At 42.1% G+C, this 21,177-nt stretch overlaps 1 protein-coding gene across 2 annotated transcripts in view; it reads right to left on the minus strand.

The window, feature by feature from the left end:
* The window catches only part of rin3 (Ras and Rab interactor 3), a 44,984-nt gene that overhangs the window by 14,379 nt on the left and 9,428 nt on the right, over positions 1–21,177 (minus strand). The window contains exons 1-6 of one of the 2 annotated variants that reach the window (XM_041971949.1): positions 19,583–19,948; positions 6,323–6,839; positions 4,881–4,992; positions 4,718–4,790; positions 4,435–4,526; positions 1,420–2,419 (exon numbers count right to left, since the gene is read on the minus strand). In XM_041971949.1, coding sequence (XP_041827883.1) covers positions 1,420–2,419; positions 4,435–4,526; positions 4,718–4,790; positions 4,881–4,992; positions 6,323–6,839; positions 19,583–19,617 — 1,829 coding nt within the window. In that variant the 5' untranslated portion in view covers positions 19,618–19,948. Of the gene's footprint in view, positions 1–1,419; positions 2,420–4,434; positions 4,527–4,717; positions 4,791–4,880; positions 4,993–6,322; positions 6,840–19,582; positions 19,949–21,177 lie in introns of those variants that run through there. The other variant, XM_041971948.1, reaches the window with a different exon arrangement.

Here is a 21,177-nt window from a genome sequence, read left to right on the forward strand (position 1 = left end):
GATGAGGACAGAGGAGATGAAGAAGTGAGAAGGATGAGGACAGAGGAGATGAAGTAGTGAGAAGGATGAGGACAGAGGAGATGAAGTAGTGAGAAGGATGAGGACAGAGGAGATGAAGAAGTGAGAAGGATGAGGACAGAGGAGATGAAGTAGTGAGAAGGATGAGGACAGAGGAGATGAAGTAGTGAGAAGGATGAGGACAGAGGAGATGAAGTAGTGAGAAGGATGAGGACAGAGGAGATGAAGTAGTGAGAAGGATGAGGACAGAGGAGATGAAGAAGTGAGAAGGATGAGGACAGAGGAGATGAAGTAGTGAGAAGGATGAGGACAGAGGAGATGAAGTAGTGAGAAGGATGAGGACAGAGGAGATGAAGAAGTGAGAAGGATGAGGACAGAGGAGATGAAGAAGTGAGAAGGATGAGGACAGAGGAGATGAAGTAGTGAGAAGGATGAGGACAGAGGAGATGAAGTAGTGAGAAGGATGAGGACAGAGGAGATGAAGAAGTGAGAAGGATGATTTAACAGAACTATCTGGGAGAAAGAAACAGAAACACCTGCTGCTTCTGGATTCACGAAGACAATCAGGTCTACCTCATGGACAGACAACAGTACACGAGGAAGAGTGGCTGTAACTTAGATCTACAGCACAGGGGCCCCCCAGGGGACAGTACCCCCACCGTTCCCTTTCACACTCTACACCTCAGACTTCAGCTACAACTCCTCCGTTTGTCATCTGCAGGTCTCCTATGACGCTGCCATTATTGGCCGTGTATCAGAGGACAACGAGCAGGAGAACAAGGGGTTATTGCTGATTTTATGGACTGGTGTGAGCAGATCCACCTGCTCCAAAATACCAACAAGATGAAGGAGATTGTAGATGACATCCATGAAAAACCTTCCCCCACACACCGGTGAACATCCAGGGCTCCAACTGGGACTGTGGGGGGGTCACCTCAGCAAGAAACTGGGCTCACAGACAACACAGACACCCTGCACAGGAAGAACCAGAGTCCCACCCACCTGTTAGGTCCTTTGGTGTGCATGGAGCTCGGCTCCAGAAATTTTATGACACCAAAGTGGTCCCTTTAGTCTTCTATGCCATAAGAAGGCATCTCATCTTATCTCATCTCATCTCATCTCATCTCATCTTATCTTATCTTATCTTATCTCATCTCATCTCATCTCATCTCATCTTATCTTATCTTATCTTATCTCATCTCATCTCATCTCATCTCATCTCATCTCATCTCATCTTATCTTATCTTGTCTTATCTAATCTTATCTTATCTCTCATCTTAACTCATCTTCCCACATCCCACAACTTGGTAAAATACAACAGGATATACCTGTTTTCCTCTTTTCTTGCCTCGTTGAGGACGTGAGGAAGAGTTGAAGTGATGAAGACCATCTCACACCTACTTGTGGTTTTGCTCCTTCTCCTGGTTCGGCTCTCCTTCCTCCTCTGTGCTGCTGGTAGAGCAGGAGTCGAGCTCAGCCCCCAGAGCGGTGCCCCCTTGTGGTGAGTACAGCGACACATCCGGGCGTCGAGCCGGCGATGGAGGGGGGATTTTCATCCCAGCGCTCTGATTGGTTGATCCTCCTCCAGGTGAGTCTGTGACACCTGGCTTGGTCCGAGGTGGAGGTACTGGACGACATGGTTTCTTTACTGATGGACACTGGGAGCTGAATTTTGGTTTGACCTCCTTGTCCTCCTTCTCTCCATCTTTATTTCTATCCTCTTCTTTGTGTGGGCTGCCGGCCTCCGGCTCAGCATCCTCCCCCAGCTGACCTGCTCTACTTCCTGTTTTCTCCTTTCCTCTCTCTCCTCCACCCTCCCTCTCAGGATTCTTGGCAGGATTGTGTCCCTTCTCTCTCTCCGTCCCCTCCCAGGCATCTCGGCCTGTGTTTTTTCTAGAGGAGGTGCGACACAGTGGAGCCGGAGGCAGAGGCGGAGCAGCTCGACTCTGCAGGGGGACGGGAGGCTTCGCAGGAGGAGGTGATGTTGATACCAACTTCTTGTCTTCCCTCTCCCTTACTCCTTGCCTTCCTTCCTCTTTTTTTTCAGCTTCTGGAGTTACAGAAGTTAGTGTTTGAGGTGAGGGGGGAGAGGAGAATAGGAGGCCCATCCCAGACCCTGAGCCCAGGCTGGGGGGTCGAGGTGGGGGGCGCTTGTATTTGATCCCCTGGCTGGTTTTAGGTGGAGCTTTGACCTGTGGGCTGATGATCTGAGAGACTTCTCCGTTCTGCAGGGAGGAGGTGAGGTTTTCACTGATGGAGGAGTTGGGTTTGGAGGTAGAGGGGTTCAGGTCTTTGTTGGGCAGCTCCTCCACAGTGACTGGGTTGACATACAGGTACATGCTGGGCTGAATGGTGTCATCCTGATTTGTTGTCCTCTGGTTCAGATGAGATGTCCAGAAATCTGCAACATAACAGGACATCTGCAGGTTTAAGGAAGCCACATTTAAGACTTTTTAAGACCTTTTCAAGGCCTGTTTGGTCAAATTTAAGACCTTACATTCATAACATGGCAAAACGCTTGAAACGGCCTTACAATTAGTTCAAACACTTATTGGAACTGACAGCCCAAAAAATAACACAAACATCAAAGTAATTCATTTCCTCTGTTGACATCGGCCACAAGGAGTTTAATGATATAAAGAGCTAAACCAAATTTTATATCTGTTTTATCTTTACCACGTAGGGTTTGTAGTTATTTCAGAATCAGGAAACAAAGTTCGGAAACTCCCTCTGAGTTCCTCATTAGAGATAAACTATGTCACAAATGTGAGATCATCCATCCAGCTAACATTGAACTTGAACTTTCCCATGACTGATGTTTGATAGCCCTCCTCCCCCAAAAACTGAACAAATGTTGGCTTCTCCACTCTTTCTGATCTCTTAAAAAACAGCACATTCAAAACAGAACACACAAGGGAAGGAACCACTAAAATAAAACAGGAACCCAGACAGGACAATGACCAAGAAAATCTACAAAACAGTAAAACATCACTTAACCAAAAACCCAGAGAGCATGACAATTTCTCAACCTTAACATTAATGTGATGAAATCAGACCTATAAAATAAGCGATTGCAGTTTTTTGGGATTTATTTGTTAAAAGGTACCAAATCAGTAGGATGAATTTAAAGCTGAGTGAAGCTGCCTTCTTTCTAAACACAGAGGGAACCATATGTGAATCATTTCCAGCCACCAGGTGTGTTTTCCTGCTGGATTATAATCTCAGCACTTCTAATTTGTGAGGTCCGTTTTTAATGACTTTTTGAAACTTAAAACCTTAAAAAAAGACATGATATAAAATGAGAGACGTTTTTTAACTTAACATTGTAAAAACAAGATGTTATTTAACTAATTAAATAATTAAATAATGTTAACTTGCAGTTAACTTACTCTAGTTTAAACCTTAACTTTTGTTTTTTTACTACTCTTTCCCACACTTTCTGCTCACCTTTCTTGGCCTGTTGTCTGTTTCTCTGGATCTGCTGAATCATTTCCAGTTTATTATCTTTAGGACTCTGCAGGAAGGGGTCGGTTACCAGCCGCATTGTCTCTGTTCAGTGTTCTGTTCTGATCAGCTAAGTCAGGGGTTTTTGTGTGTCCCAGCAGTACATGACCAGCCAATGAAATACATCTGTAGTTAAATGATATCAACTTGACTGGGTGGTGTTGAACCCCTTGGCCTTTAAGCGAGACCTTTGGCCCAATCTCATCCTTGCTTTTCCACTTCACTCCCACCCACTAATGGTGTGGATTAGAATGAATGCACATGTCTTGGTTTGAGAACTATACATTGTCATGAACTACCCCAGAGATCACCAGTTCTGTAGGCGTTAGATGTTGCCCTGCTGCCACACACCTAATGGTTCATCAAGAAGCTGATGCAGAGTTTGACAAGTTGTGGGAAAACCATTTCTCTTGAATCAGGCGTGTTGCAGCATGTTTTCCTGCAGGCCAGTGACCTCTGTGGGACGCTGGCCTAACAGGTCCGGAATTGGTGATGGACTACACAGTTTAATGCTCACTGGTGGTTCCTGCCATCAACCATTTACCAAAATCAGTAAACTACAACTACATCTAAGACTGGGCAGATTAGAGTTAGTCTGCCCCAGTTGTTTGGTTTTGATGTCGTTGTGTGCTCATGCACAGCCCTTTGGTAAATTCATGTTGACTAGAACAGAATAAAATATTTCACTATTCATCTTTAACCTGAACTAATTCTGGATTCTTGTTGCTTGTCATGCTATTTTCTGGCTGGTTTGGTGTATCATGTATCAGAAGTGTTGTTAACGTGTGAATTCACATTGTGGCTGAGTGTTTTCTATTTTTCTACATGTCTACTTATTTATATTTACATTTATGTTCAGTTGTGCAGTTTTCTTCTGCCATTGCTGTGCTGTAAAGATGTAGATTTATTTACCTGCACCCATCCCTGAGATGACCTCCAGCTCCTCTTTCTTGGTTGTCGTGGTGATAGCCTGGGGTAACTTCAGTGGGATGCTGAGAATGTCTCTGATTGGTGGATTGAAATAGAAAAACAGCATTAATTCAAGATGGTTGCTCTTATAATACACATATGCGCTTTTTTTCTTGTGGTAAGCTGATAACAGTACAATATATACATATATATATGTATATATTGTATATATACATATATATATATATATATATATGTATGTATGTATGTGTGATGTGTGTGTTACCTGCTGGCACAGTAGAAAGAGATCAGTTTGAAGATGTCATCAAAAACCAGAGAGGAACCCTCTAGGTGAAGGACTGAGAACAGAAAGCAGATTGAGAGTGAATCCCGGCTCAGTTGTTTTACTGATGTGGGAAAAGGAAGTTTCTGTGGTGTGTAACACGCACACGTCTTGTGCCGTTTGATGTTCAGGTTGTGTACGAGCGCCCCTCCTTGCTCATCAGGCTGTCGTACTGAAATCATTGAGGGTTTTTCTTCTGCACTGTGAACCAGGAACGTCTGCAAATGTCAGCATGAACCGTTAAAACTTTGATTTACTGTTAAACACTAAATTAAAACATGTGACATGTAAACTCAACGTCCACTTTATCAGCTCCACCTCTTCAACTATTTGTTAACCCAAATATCTAATCAGCCAATCACATGGCAGCAATTCAATGCCGTCATGTAGACATGGTGAAGACGACTTGATCAAGTTTAAACTGAGCATCAGAATGAGGAAGAAAGAGGATTTAAGTGACTTTGAACATGGCTTGGTTGTTGGTCTGATGTCGGAGGAGAATGGGGAAGACACACCGGGAGCCTCCTGCCAGCTAAGAACAGGAAACTGAGGCTACAATTCACACACACTCACCAACACTGGACAATAGAAGATGGAGAAACGTTGCTGGTCTGATGAGTCTCCATTTCAGCTCCACATTCAGATGCTCGGCTCAGAATCTGCTGGAAACATCATGAAAACATGGATCCATCCTGCCTTGGATCAACGGATCTCCTTCCCCTTCAGGCTGTTGCTGACCATGTCCATCCCTTTATGACCACAGTGGAGCATCTTCTGATGCTACTTCCAGCAGGATAATGCACCATGTCACAAAGCTCAGATCATCTCCACCTGCTTTCTAGAACATGACGATGAGTTCGCTGGACTCCAACGGCCTCCACAGCCACCAGATCTCAGTCCAGTAGAGCAACTTTGGGATGTGGTGGAACGGGAGATTCTCATCATGGATGCAGCCGACAAACCTGCAGCAACTGTGTGATGCTGTCATGTTAATATGGAGAAAACCTCTGAGGAAGGTTTCCACCAACTGGTTCACTCTATCCCAACTAGGATGAAAGCAGCTCTGGAGGAAAAAGGGGTCCAACCTGGTACTAGAAGGTGGACCTGATGAGGTGGGCGGTGAGTGTAAAAGATCATTTGAATTAAACAGAAGGATCTTTCTCATTTTAGAACCCAAAGCATTTTCTATATGTATCACAGCTTAGTTGCTTGGTGACTGAGCTTGAGAGGTTGACAGGAAGTTGCTTCATACTATTTCCAGATCAAAACACAGGTCTCTTAGCAACACAGTAGTGATAATGACTTATTTATGTTTAAAATGTGATAAACAATCGTGGATTAGTCATTGTGGATTTACCACAGAGTCTCTGAATAAACACAAAATTTTGCAGTTGGATTGTAAACCTCCTAAAGGTGTGAAAAATGTCTGTAGATCACCTAAAGGGCAAGCTATCCATCACTATTTACCACAACTTATCACAAGAAGAGAAAAAGACTTTTAGGAAAGCATCTTTTCAGATCAGATCAGGGCAGAAGTTTGTGTCTCACCCCGGCTGTTTCTTTCTCCAGAATACTGCTGGTTTGCTCCTGGCTGAGTCCTTCCGGCTGCCACACAGAAACGCTCCCAACCAGTTTATCTATAGTGTTCAGCAATGGAGGAGCTGGTGAGGATGGAGGGATAACGGGGGGAGGTGGGGGAGCAGGAGAGAAGGAAGAGGGGGATGAAACTGTAGGAGATGATGGAGGAGGAGAAAAAGAGGGCAGCGGATCAGAGGAGACAGCTGACTGTGGGGGAGTCGGGGAGACGATGATGGGGGAGAGAGGAGGAGGAAGAGATGGAGGAAGGGGGTTGGAGGAGAGAGAGGGAGGAGGTGTGGAACCAGGACGGAGAGGAGAAGGTAGGGATGGAGGGGTAGATGGAGGCAGAGAAGGTCGGGAGGGGAGTTGGGAGGACTTCATCACGGGAGGTGGAGGTCTGGGTCGACATGGCCTGGCTGGAGGGTGGGAGGGCAGCGAAGATGAGGAGGGTATGGATGAAGAGGCTCCTGTCAGAGGGCTGGTAAGACTGTAGAGGAAAGAAAACAAGGCTTGTTTATAGCAGACCAGATTCAGTTTGTTCAGAAACACGATGAGACTCTTTCTCGTGAATATCTGAGATTGTCCAGAAGACTCAGGAAACTTTTCACAGAGATGATCTGCTCGGGATGGCTTAAACCTGGTGTCAGTGTTTTCTTACTGGTAAATAAGAATAATAATCTAAATAATAAATTTAGACTCCACTAATCCCTTTAATCACACCCTGACGAATGGTCAGGAACCTGTTGCACCTGTTTTTAATGCGAACTTTAAGATTGCTGTAAGAGAAAAGATTCATTTTCCCTTTTGTTGCAAACTTTATCAATCCATCCATTTCCATCCACTTATCTGAGGTCAGGTCATTGAAGCAACAGGTTCAGTAGGGAAACACACATGCTCTCTTCCCAGAGGCCTCTCCTGGGGGGGATCCCAAGGTATTCCCAGACCAGAAAGGATAAATAATCCCTCTAGAGGTTACCCTCCCATTAGCACATGTCCAGAAAACATTTAAGGGGAGGCAAAATGTGACACATTTTGGGCTGGACATATTAAACAGAATCATATAGTCAAGATTTGCTAATGTAATCTAGAAAGGATGTTTTGAATAATATGTCTTGTCTTCCCGACAGCTGGGATGTAGTTTCCTCATATCCTGAGTCACATATATATTTTATATTTATCATTTAGATTAAAGAGACATCTCCAGACACCTGAAGTGGATTTCATTCACTTGTATGGGTTTGTATTTAACAGTATTGTTATAAATGGCTATTTCTTTAACTGTTTTATATCTGCTATGAGAGCCTTAAACCTGTACTTTTCCCCTTGAGCTTATATGACAGTGTGTCCTGGGTCAGACTCTTCCAGCACATAGTGTGACTGATAAGCAAAAAGCAGATGTAAATAAGAAATATGAGTCAGACCCGTTGCAGCAGAAACATGCCTGAGTGTCAACAGTGACAAACACACTGAACAGCATATCCCAATCTATCACATGAGAAGTGGTTTGCTGCTCCCATCAGTGATAACTGGCCAATATCAATCGTTTGCATGTCAGTCCAACCTGTGAACGGGGCGGTCCCAGCCCACAAAGATAAACACAACGATCAAGGCTCAGGCTACAGATCCTCTCTCTGAGCCCAGCACTGCATTACTTTACCTGTGACCTGAATACATTTCTACTGAGATTAAACGGATCCTCTTCTGTTTTCTGCTCTTGGGCTTCCAGCAACAACATATAATAGGTTAACAATATAAACAAATGACCTGTAAAGTTGCAGGAGTTGAAGAGATACCATGAGGAGAAAGTCATGCTCATCCCCATCCCATCTCAGTCTCATGACAGAATGGGTAATAGCTTTAATAAAGGCTTCAAAACTCTACTAGGAATGAGTTTCCCAACCATGTTCCCTTTCTGAATACAGAGCTGCAGCTGGTGTTTGTCCATGTGATGATGTAGACGTTTACTGTGTTGCTGAAGGAGGCATTAATCTTTGCTCTTACTCGTGTAAGGCTGGAGTTTCATATTTTACTGGACTATTCTCACCAAGAGATGCTTTTCTACCTCATAAATACACTCATTTCTGTGAGACCAGGTTATAATAGACAATTTGTTGCCCATTAACACGCCAACAGATCATATTAACCCCATTTAAGAGTTGTTTTTGTCCACCTTGTGATTACAACTCTGGTCTCCATTTACTTTCTGCATATGGAAACACTGCAGGTGGTTAAAAGAAAAGAAAAAAGGGATAAATAATGAATAATTGATAAACTGTCCTTAAACAACCGATGTTTGCATTTAGAAAATTATATTTTACAAACCAAACAGAGTGAAAATGAAACTTAAGGCCATAAAAGCAAGAGTTTTGAGGCTGGTATCAAATGCTGGTTAATATTTAGTAGGGCTGGGCGATATGAACCAAATTTTATATCACGATATTTTTTACCTGAATCACGATATACGATATATATCTCAATATATATATTTTTTGTCAAGTAGCCAAACAGACAACTCTAATTTACAGCCTTCAGTGCTAAATACACTTTCATTAAGGATCAGCAGCACGTGCATTAAAACAGTTGACTGAAATTAAAGTAGTTTTATATTAAATTGAATGCTCCTAAAACAAAATTAATGAAAAACACTTTTCAATGACAACACAAAATTACAGCTGTGCAAAATGCAAAAGAAAAGATACTTTTAACTAAAAAATATATATCTTGATATAAACGATATTTCCTCATTCTATATCGAGCCTGATAAAGTCTCGATATATTGCCCAGCTCTAATATTTAGTCATTTCACCAACACCATTTAAAAAGGATGTTAATAAAGTCCGCATGCAGCTTTATTAATTCTTCATTTATGTACATAACTGTGGTGTATGGTTGAACGTTGTGGTCCGTGTGTTTCCTGGACATAACAGTAACCTCAGAATAAAATACAATAGCTACTTCCACATATATGATCATTTTCTCACAGCCTCCTAATGCACCACAAGGACCACACTGAGCATGTGCAAAGCAGCTCACAGGTGCTGACTAAACAGTGCAGAAACCTCACTCACTGAAAGCAGCACAAGGGATATATGTTTGGTTTCTGCATTTTTTGGGGGGGAAAAAAATTACTGGAGGGGTTGGAAAATGAGTTTGGAAAAAAAAAATCATTGTGGCAGGTTTTTTTTTTTTTGTGCCAGTGTCGGTCTCTTGTTTTATGCAACGTCATCAGCTGTGGAGTTAAATCTGTTATGTGAAGAGTTAGAACGAAGTCTTGCATTCAGTGTTTCTCGTCCCTGCAGCCAGAATAATTTGTAATCTTATAAGATTGTCTTGATTGACAGTTCTCCAGCTCCACCAAGTTTTACTTTGGACATTTTCTGTCACATTTTCAGTGCTTTATATATTTCAACTTGTTTTATTAGATTTTATTGGTTCTTAATGATTTTATTAGTTTTATTTATGGTGCATTTATTCTTCTGTACAGCATTTGGGCCATTGTAATTGCTTTAAAGTGCTTTGTAAATAAAGTTGAATTGGATTTTCTGTCTAGTCCTGGTACCTGAATACTTTCAGAGGATTGAACATCGACGCAGTCAGGCATACAAAAGGCTCCTATGTCAAAGGATCAACCAGCGTTGTGTCATAACAGACAACTTAGAAAAGAACCAGTTAAAAAAAAAAGGGAACCTCAGGCTCTTTGTTAATAGAGGCTTTCCTGATGGAAGCGGTACAAACAGTGCAACATTGGTGGGTGGATTCTTCAGATCAGCATCCTCTTTGAACTCTCCCCAGTCTGTGTGCTCAAAGTAGTCCTGTAAAGTTAAGAAAGCCTCCTCAGTCCAGACCTGAATGGTTCTGGTGGTGGGTTTGGCCCTGCAGATCAGAGGTCTGTGGGCAGGGAACAACTCCACAGAAAAATGATCTGACATGCTGAGGTGAGGAGCTGCTGCAGCCTTGTATGCTCCTGGAATGTTACAGTAAGTCACTTGTCGGAAAGTTTATGAATTTGTGGAATTTGGGGAGCAGAGATTTTAATTGTACGTGGTTAAAGTACAATTAAAATCTGGATTAGCCTTCATCTGCCTGGTGTTCAGGCAGTACAGCTCCTCCAGCGCTAACTTAGCATTAGCTCATGGTGGTACGTAGGCCACTATGATCACGATCGAGCTGAGTTCTCTAACCAGTTAAACAGTCTGCACTGCCAGGTATTCCAGGTCGGGGAGCAGAAGGTTATAATAATGTTTGTACACCACGAGTTGTACACCAGAGGCAGAAAATAGCAGACGAGGGAGAAAATGATTTACTGTTGGGGTATAACAAAAGGTGCTGCCACAGCAGAATGAAAGACTAACCAAATTAACAAGCCACATAACAGCAATAAGCTCAGTGGAACAACAAGGACACGGCATGAGGAGGACAACAAAGACGGAGAACAGAACAAAAGGCAGAAACATCCAAAGAAGAGTTTTGGAAAGTCCTTTAAGAAGCCTGGGGAACTAATACCAGCAAATATTAATAAGCACAGGACAGTTGTTGATTTCTAATGACAAGCATTAATTACTGGGATCCACCAGGAGAACGTCAGAAACTAATGATCAAACATTGGTATCAGTGTCATGTCCTTGCCAATCTGAGAAAGATATCACACTGAAGATATGAATCTGAGCTCTGACCTTCACAACCTGCAGTTTAACATAAAGAAATGACAGAAAGCTCCTCTGAGAGGGTTCAGACTGGGTTGGAGGTTAAAGCTGCTCAGACAGAATATGATCTGTGGTTTTTTGTTCTTTTTTGTGGTTTAGTCGCTGTTAGATTTCTGTTTCAAGTCTTGTGTGTGCTCTTCAGTTTTCACTGGGGCTTTCTTAAGTTTGGTAGTGTCTATGTTTGCAAGTTCTTTTATTCTGTTGCTATGCCTTCCATATTATTGGTCTATTACTGCAGAGGTCCCCTCCCGTGTATTCTGTTGTATTTGCTTCCTGCTCCCTGGTTTTGCTTCATCTGCTTCCTCAGTATAAATGTTTTTGTTTGCTTCATGCCAAACAAAAACTTCTTCTTTCCTGCCCTGGTATTTCTTCATGTCTTTCTAGCTTAACTTTGTCAGTTATATGTTATGAGTTTTAATTATTTAGTTTTGATTCATGTGCTTTATTTTTGCAGAGCCTTTAGTTAAATAGAGTCTTAAACCTGCCCTCCTTTCTCCAGCCAGTAATCCTACATTCAGGTCCTCGTCTTCTCTTGATCATAGTAAATGACTAAATATTGACTTTCATGCTCCTTAGAATTGGACAAACTGTTTTTGTGTCACATACTGTATTTCTTTACATTTGTTTGCACATGTTTCAATGAATCACTGCACTTATTTTTTCCTGGATATCTACAAAGAAATGAAGGCTGGAACACTTTGGATGTTTCTCTTTGCTTTGTGAACACTTGACTAAAGCAGTGGGCAAAGAGTGTGTGAAAAGTGAAATAATAATGTCTTTCTTTGTGGATAATGATGATCTTTTGTTAAAATCTCGTGACCACCCACAAGTGTTGCAGTGTGGCTTGCATGTACTTGAAGAAGAGGAAAGATAAGGCTGAGTTTTCAGTGCAATATGCACATTACAAAGGGAGCAGCGTAGTCAGGTATGAGGAGAGAAATATGATGCTAAATAAAATGCTAACTGTTAAAGCATGTGAGACAGGTGCTGCATTTCATACAACGTTGTTGCGGCTCTCATACCTTAGCCATAGATCATCAAAGCAACATTTCCTTTACATCGCAGCGAGCTTAACTCTTGTGGTCTGACAGTTTGCTTTAAATAACTAGAGGATATGACAACAAGGTGAACGTGTGCTTTACATCTACGCCGCTGCTAGTTGGATGTGCTACTCTTCATCAGTGTTACAGCAACTAGTTACTTCATTCAAAAAGTAACTCAGTAACTTTGTTGTTTATTTACTTTAAAAAGTAACTTTTGTTAAAAGTAACTTTTTAGTTAGTTTTGTTAAAGAACCTTCTTAAAAATGATTCTATTAATATCCTTTAAATTTCACTTTCAATTTATTAAGGGAAAAGCCCTTGAGATGTAGCACGTCGTTTGCAAGGTGGACCAATAAAACACAGACACAACAGTATTTCACATATAATACAACAAACATGCAATACGACTCTACACATAATACAAAGACAATACACAGCGTCTAACACTGCAGGACGGTCATTATTATACATCATAATTAAAGTGTTAAAAAATAAACTCAAACACAAAGTAATTTTTCAACTCTAATTTATTTAACTCAGGCGAGCAGATTATTAAAAAAATCAATAAAAAGTAATACAGCAACAGCTCAAAAAGAAATCTTTGCTGCATGTTGAACCCTCCAATGCACTCTCTTTCTCTTATTCTTTATTATGTATATTTTTATTTACATATTTCCTTACTTATTTGCATGCATTGTCTCTGCCCCTCTATCAAGAGAAGTTGCCCACGGTAACCAAGGTAACAGGGGCAGTGGACACTAGTTCCTGAAAACAAGGACTGTTGTGTTCATGTTTCTGTTCCACAACCAGGGTTTTTTTTTTTTTAACTTGTCCTGTCCAGCATGGTGGCAGCAGAATGATGGTCTGGCTGCTGTGTTTGTGGAGATTTATGGCTATAATGCTCCTCTTGATAATCTAATTTATTTATATATTTATTAATAATGTTATTAATTAATTCAGAATGATGCATTTATGTAATCCTGATGGACCTGATCAGAGGGGACAGACAAAAAGGAGAACAGTGAACAGAAGTAAAAAGGAAAGTAAAATAAGGAAAGAGGAGACAAAGATACAACAGATAGAAGCAACAACCTTCAATCCAACCTAACAGCAGACAACCAGCTGCTACACCTGTACAGAAACACAACAGAGAATTTCCTACAGATTTCACAGAAGAACTAAGCTGAAATTCATCAGGAGTTCTTTAAAAATAAGAAAAAAACTAAATAAATAAATAATAAACATGTATCACAACAACAACAACCAAAGTACCAGAAATACACAAAACTACCTAAACACAAGTATCTCTTAGGGTATGAACCCATTGGACAACTCGGTGACCGTGTCAGCATGCAGAGGATGTGGAATGGCGAGTGATAGAGATGAGTACGATCGTGCAAATGTGACCACTCCTCCACAGAGGCTAGAGGCAGACTAGGGCAGCCCAGAGACCCGAGTGATCAGGAGCAATCATGCAGCATGAACCCATGCCACCCCACCACGAAGACGCCCTGGGCCAGAATGCAGGGCCCAGTAGCGCCCTAAGGGTGCAGCCAACAAGGCCACTAAAATGGCCCCTTTTGCTCCACCCAGGATCGCATGCATGCCTCCCAACACCCTACATGTCTGTGTGAGAGTTTGTGGAAGGAGAGGGATCAGGGCAAGTAAGTCCAGAGGGAAGCAGACTTCCATCCAGAAGGTGAGCCTCCGGAAGCAGTGGGCACCCTGTTTTCCCCAGGACCCCCCCCAGGACAGGCTAGGAGCAGCTGTTCCAATGACCAGACCGCACAGCGACCAGAGCCAGTGAGCTGCCACCAACCCCAGAAGGTACCCACCACATGCAGGTGAGGAGCAGGAGGAGGACAGCAGAAGAGCCCAGACCCAGCCCACCACCCCGAGCTCACCCCTTGGTCTCACCCAAAAGTGCTTGTGACCCCACTCCTCCCCATATACACACCTATATCCTCCAACTCACCAGGCACTTTGTGTTTGTTTGTTTTTACAAGCTCAAATACTGCTCCACATGGACGACCACAGGAGAAGGACGAGATTAAGGACAGTTATTGTCCACCACCTAACCATTTTAAGTCCAAAGATTAGGGTTGCTACTGCCACCTAAAGGTTTGGCATGCTTATGAATGTGCTTAACAACGCGGTTATGCGGAAAGGTGTAGATGGAGTTTTTTAAAGAAATGAAATGGTGTAGACTCTTTTTTTTTTTTTTTACGTATATTCTATATTCTAACCCGGCTACGTGTGGACAATGCCTTAGTCTCACCCCCCCATGCCCCTAGGCCATATCCTGGGACAACCAAACACCAGGCTATGTACCAGCCCATCCCGTGGCAGCATGCCTGGCCGGGCCCAGACCCCCCTGTCCACAAAGCAATGACCAGGGGTTACTGCTTTACTGAAGACAGCTGTGAGAGAATGAGAAGGGCTTCACAACAGGAGCAGAGGAAGCCAAAGTACGCAACTACACTAAAGAAGCAGGACCAAAAACCCATGACTGGCGATATTTAGCAACTTCACAGAAAAGCACAAGAACCGGACTTTGCAACACTGCCCATGTCCTGCTGCATCACTGCAGTAAACAGGAAGAAGCTCACAGCTGCTGGCTGAAATGTATTCATTTAGCTAGTAACGGATAAACACACCGTGTGGTAACAGTTACTGAGTGACTTTATTTCAAGAGTAATGCATTAGAGTATTAGTTACTGACAAAAGTAATGCGTTACTACCCAACACAGCATGAGATACTGCAGCATGCTGCTGAAAGGCTGAAGAACATCATCCCCATGGAGGTGAAACATTCTCCTTTGGGGCAGTTTCTCTGCTAAGTGCACGTAGAATTGGATAGGGACTTAGGGACCAATATTTCATACACTTTGCTCGTGTCTTTGTAAGGGGGAAACTTTAAAAATCAGCAAAGGATCAAATAATCGTTCCCCTCCTCTGTAAGTGAACTGATCTGTAAATGTTTAAATAACAGGCTCAGCAATCAGATGCAACATGATCATATCAGTCCATTTTTAAGAAGAGTAAAAAAAGTAAGGGAAATTGATCAACAATAAGTCTGAAGCTTAAAGCTGAGCTGGTGAGATGCTTCTCAGAGCTTAAAACGACTCTCCAACAGTCTCATTTGGCTTTTTCCATGTGCTCATTTGTGTCAGCAGAAGCTTTGTTTGCATGATGTGTCCTCCAGCTGTCTCATGACTGCAGCGAAGACGCCGCAGAAAACACAGAGAAGGAGCTGCAGCTGCAGCCTCCAGTTCACAACGATTCAATGTACACTTTACATAAAATCACATGGTGTCATTTTACACTTTACTAGATCCTTGCTGCACAACGGGGCTTGCATTAAACTTTAAAAATGCTGAAATCTCTCATTTTACTGCCAGTTTCACTCGAGGAAGGAAGAGAGAGCAGTGTGGTTAAGATATGGAAATAAAACAAAAGGGTCTTTCCTTTGAGTGAGGTAAGCACTGGCACAAGTTAAAATTCTGGGTGGTAAAGATCCAGTTTTGAAGCATGTTGCAGCTCTCAAACTAACAAAATAGACCATCAAACACAACATTTCCATCAGATGGCAGATGACTTAGTTGCGGTGGTCTCATGGTTTTGTCTGAATCAAGCCAGAAGATCTGAAACAAGGTCGAAGGTTGTTTTAACTTTAGACATTTCATGTTAGCTGCTAGCAGCAGTTTATCAGATACCACAGCGTCATGATGCTAACTGACTTAATATGTGAACAATACAGCTTTTACTAAGAAAATCTGACTAAACCAGTAAGCTTTAATGTAGTTTCTCACAGGGCTCATCAGGTCACTGAAGTGCCCCTTTTTTAAGCCCCAGTAGCTTCAGTCAAGCAGACTTATGGTTTTAAAATGAGATAAATAAAATCTCACATGAACAACACATGATATATCACACTTGGTCATTCGTTCCTTCCCACACGCCAGCAGCTTGTAGAAGCTCCTGTAGCAGCACTATGCTGCAGTAATGGTTTTCTGTCACGTCATCGTAGAAGAATTTTGCTCCACTCTTCTTTCCAACATTGCTTCAGGTCATACAGGTTTGCAGCATTGGTTTCTGCAGCTCTCTGAGGGTCCAAACCAAGCATTTCAACCAGGTAGAGGTCAGACTTTGACTGGATCATGTCTGCGCCTTGATTCTGTTCTTTTTCAGTCATTCTGTTGTAGATCTGCTGCTGTGTTTGGATCCCTGTCCTGCTTTATGAGCCACGATTTAGCTGTCAGACTCACATCTGACTCGAGAATACTTTGATATCCAGAGTTCATCATCCCTCCACCACCATCTTCACAGTTAGATTGAGGTGTTTGTGCTTGCATGTTTTTTTTGTTTGTTTGTTTTTTTTTTGTACATTCTGACTAAACATTTTCACTTTGGTCTGGTGTGTCTAAAGGACGTTGTTCCAGAAGTCTTGTAGTTTGTTAAGATGCTGCTGTGCCAACCTAAGCCCTGCAGCCATGTTCTTTATAGAGAGAAGAGACTTTCTCCTGCAGCCCTTCCAAACAAGCCATACTGGTTCTTACTTGGTTTTGTGTTTCCAGATATTTTTACTCCAGCTGATTGTATAATACATCATGAAAATTATGCAAAATAGCATTTTTGTCAACTGAACGTCTGCTTTCTGCAGAGCAAACAGAGTTAACCCAGTGAGTTACCTTAAAATCCAACAAACCTGCAGGTTTATATAAGAAACAACATGTAAATATACAGAAACTAGTTTCTGTCTGTGTCAGAGTCAGTTTGCTAAGATGAAAATGAAAACGTGCGGCCTCACAGAACTTTTGTGTTAGCTTGCCATGCAGATGATTATGCTGATCATTGCGTCATTCGTGAAACATTTGTGCATCCACTCCAGATGCTGTGAACAGGGACGGCCTCATACCAAAAGTTTGTTTTGAAAATGTTAAAAAGAAGTTTAGTTTAAGTATTGAATGATAGAAATGTACGTTTTCTGTGTGTGAGATGGATGACAAAGAAACCCAGACAGGCTAAAAGAATGCACGGAGAACGACTGGAATGCTTCAGTCTGGTGGAAAACAAGATGCACTCACTTGTCTCACCTTTCTGATCCAGAAATGAATCTCTGATTGATTTTTGAAGAACATCTCCACTCTTAAAATGACCAGAAGGAGTTTGTTTTGTAAAAAAATGTGGCTCATCGAGGCAGGGTTTGTTCAAACTTGGAAAAACAGCAGCAGTTTATAACAGTAGATCAGATTGATGATGCACCCCAATCAGAAGTCATTTGATGCTCTGAAACAACTACCAATGCCTTTTGTCCCAAATCCTTTCTCCTCCTTTTTCTTTCTCACCTCCTCCACTGGAAGTGGGAGTGATCAATGATGAGCTAACAGAGAAATGAGAGGAGGTGCAAACACAGAGGAAGAGTGATTTCGATATTAACCTGGAAATAACTGTGCTGGATGAGTCATCCCACTACTTTTAATGTTTATATTGACCAACCACATACTTTAATATTTAATTCCTGTTAGAGCCTCTTAGTGTCTCGGGCTTGGCTTAACAGCATCACATGATGACTAAAAGAAGTTTTTATGCCAAACACGACACACTGAATCACGGGAAAAGATCAGAAATTTTGTTGTGTCAGCTAACTGAGCTGCAGCTGAAGTTAAAAATTTTGCCTGACAGGAAAACACTGTACAGGTCCCATGACACATGACACATACTGTGTTTGACTCAGTTTTTCCTGAAAATGTCTAAAAGTTGGAGGCTAGTATTTACTTTACATCACACAGGAAGAAAAACCATTTTTCATCTTAAAACTCTGTTCGTAACTTGTTTTGATGGTGACTTTTATTATGTACATTTCTGGAGCCATTGTTGCCCTGCAGCCTCCCGAAGCTGAGAAACCCTTCATCACTTTTACTTCTGGGACGCTGAGTTTCACTTTACGCCACTGTGTTTGTTACACACTAGCAACATACCGGCCGCTTTGAACATGCACTAACACCCAAACCCAAGAGGACATTGTCGGGGGAAGAGAGAGAAGTGGCAGAGCAAGAGATAAAACAAGAGTCAGCATCAGTCTGACTTTTACTGACTGGAGAGATCCCAGAGAAGAGACAGGATGAAGATGGATGCTGAATTAGTCGTTGGGGGGGGGGGGGGGGGGGGGGGGGGGCACTTACTTAAGGTGGTAACAAAATAAGGATTGATGAGCTTTGGAAATCATTGCATTCTGTTTTGATTTATATTTTACACATAGTTCCAATTTTTTTACAAACTGCAGTTGTACCTGTCCTGTTTACTTTTGCTGTTAAGAAACATTTTTACTCAAAGAGCATTTTTATGAGAGAGAGAAAAGTACAGTCACATTTTCATTTGCAGGTTATCCACGAATCTTTCATCTGAGGTTTATTCTGCTTGCCCTAAAATGATTTCTGTAATGAAGGTGCACCACGGTCAGACAAATGTTCTTCAAATAAAATTAACTAAATCTAAATATTTTTCAAATTTAAAGTTGGCTACTTAATAGAACACGTTCCAAAAACTACTGACACCTAGTGGTGAAGTTGGGGACAGCAACCATCTCAAACATCAACACTATCCAGCAACCATCTGCAAACAAACAAACAAGCCCCAAAGAAGCCACCAGAGTGAAATAAATCTATTTGTAAGCTGCTCACACAGACTTAAAAGCGGCCATTTTGCGGCCTAATAAACCAACTTTGCTGAACATCATCCACTAAGTCAACAGAATAGATAACAATGGAGAAAATTCTGTTAATAGTGTTGCAGTGATTACTCTGCCACCTGTGCAAAACACACAAAACTATACAAAAAACAGACCCAAGGTCACTCAGAATTAGCAAATTTGGCAAATTCCTTAATTTTTTCTTTTCCTTCTGACCGGTTTTCCTTCTCTGTGGAGGTTTTATGGCAGTAACAGGACCCTTTTTCCACACAGCAGGACCAGCAATGCTCATAAATATATATAAAATGGTTTATTTTAAAGTTCAGCAAAGTGTTAATATTTGGCAACAGATCCCTGTTAGTCTCTCTTCAGTTAAAAAGTAATTCAGTCCAAAGTTTGTGTTTTCAACCCCCCACTTGCCTTCACCAGTCTGGTTTTTTTTCCAGCTGCTTAGCAGCAACTTTCAACCACTTGGAATCTTCCATACAAGTTGGAAAAACTCCAAATGTAAACATTTCTGGAAACAGTTTACAGTTTTTTCTCTTTTAGCTCACATTTAACAACTCTAATGTGGTGAAACAACACAAAATTCTCAAACTCCTGAACCTGTTAGAAGCCATTGACCTAAAAATTAGTCAGTGACTCATCACATCTGTTTTTCCTGCTCTGGCAGTCTGACTTTTAAGCCCCTGCTCTCCCTTCCTTCCCTTCCCTTCCACGGCCTTCAAACCACCCCCTACCCTGGCAGGAATATATTCCCCTCTTTGCATTTCCACAGACCCCCTCGCAAACTCACCCTGTGTCCTGGGAAACGACGCTGGCCTCCATCATATATCCACAGACTGAGAGTTTGACTGCTCTGTCTCTCTCAGCTCCATCCAAAACCCCGCCTTCTCTCTGCCCCCCTTTTTCTTCCTCCTGTTGATCGCAGCAGGACTGAATAAGGAAAAACTACAAGGCAAAGGGAAAATGTGTTTGTCTGTGTCAGCCCTCCCCTCCGTTTCTGCCTCAACTTCCTGAGCTGATCGTCAGGCAGGAAGAGGCCGAGCTCTTTGGTCAGACTTCCCCTGCTCTCTCTTTTCACCTTGTGACTCTGCCTGCTGTCTGATGTGTTTACACTCGCTCAGTCTGCTGCTCATCTCAGTGCTGCTTCTCTTTTTGGAGCAATAAATGTAATAATTTAAAGTAGAGGCACACAGCTTTAAATAGTATTGATTCTAACAGACATACAACCCCTCTCATATCCTGTGTGTGCTCATCCAGCCTCCTCCCCTTCTCCCTTCTCCCCTCCCCTCTGCTTTTAAAATTTTCCAGATGCCCCCTTCCCTCAAACTAAGGAATGTTCAACTTCACTCATTCTTTCTGACTCCCCCTTCATTTTCTCTCACCTCCCCTTCACAGTCAACACCCACTGCTTTTGCTTGTCGTCTTCCTCTTACCTCCTCTCTCATGTAAATCCCTTTTTACTGGGGATTTTTGTCTAGAAACTATCTGGAAAGTGTTTTTAGAAGCATTCCTCCAATTAAAACCAGGAAGAAGGACTACATTTGTGCAGGTTTGGAGGCTTTAAATTACCAAAAGTGAGCTAAGCTTTTTATGGAAGCCTGGTCCAAAGGTCACTCCCTGCCTTTGGCTACTTCATTGCCCTGTTTTTTCATGTTTTTCTGTAATAATTTGCAACTTGAGTCCACCACCTACTGATCATCTGTTAGTCCCATGAGGCTGAATTTTACTGTAATAATTTCATGGTCAGATGCATAAACACTCACACCCAAGCAGTCATAGAGCAGCCAACTGTGGTGAGTGTGCAGCTGCTTCCTGTGCGAACTTCTCTCCTCAAACATGTCTGGCTGCAGACTTTCAGTCCCCCCACTCAGCTGAACAGGAGAGTTTAAGGTGTGAATCTCACTTCCTGTCTGTTTCATTACAGCAGCCACTGGAGGGAGCCACGGTACAAAGTGTTTTCCATGCAGCAGCTGAATTAAACCTTCCCATTACACACAAAAAGGACAAAGCCAAGCCTTTTCACAGCTGACCCATCAGGAGGGGCGTACAGCACAGCAGTGCTCATCCAGACTGACTCGAAACACCAGTGAAGGTTATGATAGGTCAGCCAAAGCAAATCAAAGCCTGACCTGAATTATTCAAGAGGAATGGCTAATTTCCTGCATTTAAGAGGTGCAATTAGCTTACAATCACCTTATGAAGTACTTCATTTTAAAGAGTTTGAAAGTAAAAACACTGATTCAAGATTTAAGGGTATATTTATAAAATAATATGCAAAACATATGGACTCACCACCCTTAAAGGGGGTTAATTCAGCTGTTTTTTTATGGAAAATAAAATCACAAAATTATTTTATATTAAAACTGAACATTCTGACTTTGTAAA

Source organism: Melanotaenia boesemani, chromosome 20 (assembly GCF_017639745.1).
Source record: "Melanotaenia boesemani isolate fMelBoe1 chromosome 20, fMelBoe1.pri, whole genome shotgun sequence".
Lineage (NCBI taxonomy): Eukaryota > Metazoa > Chordata > Actinopteri > Atheriniformes > Melanotaeniidae > Melanotaenia > Melanotaenia boesemani.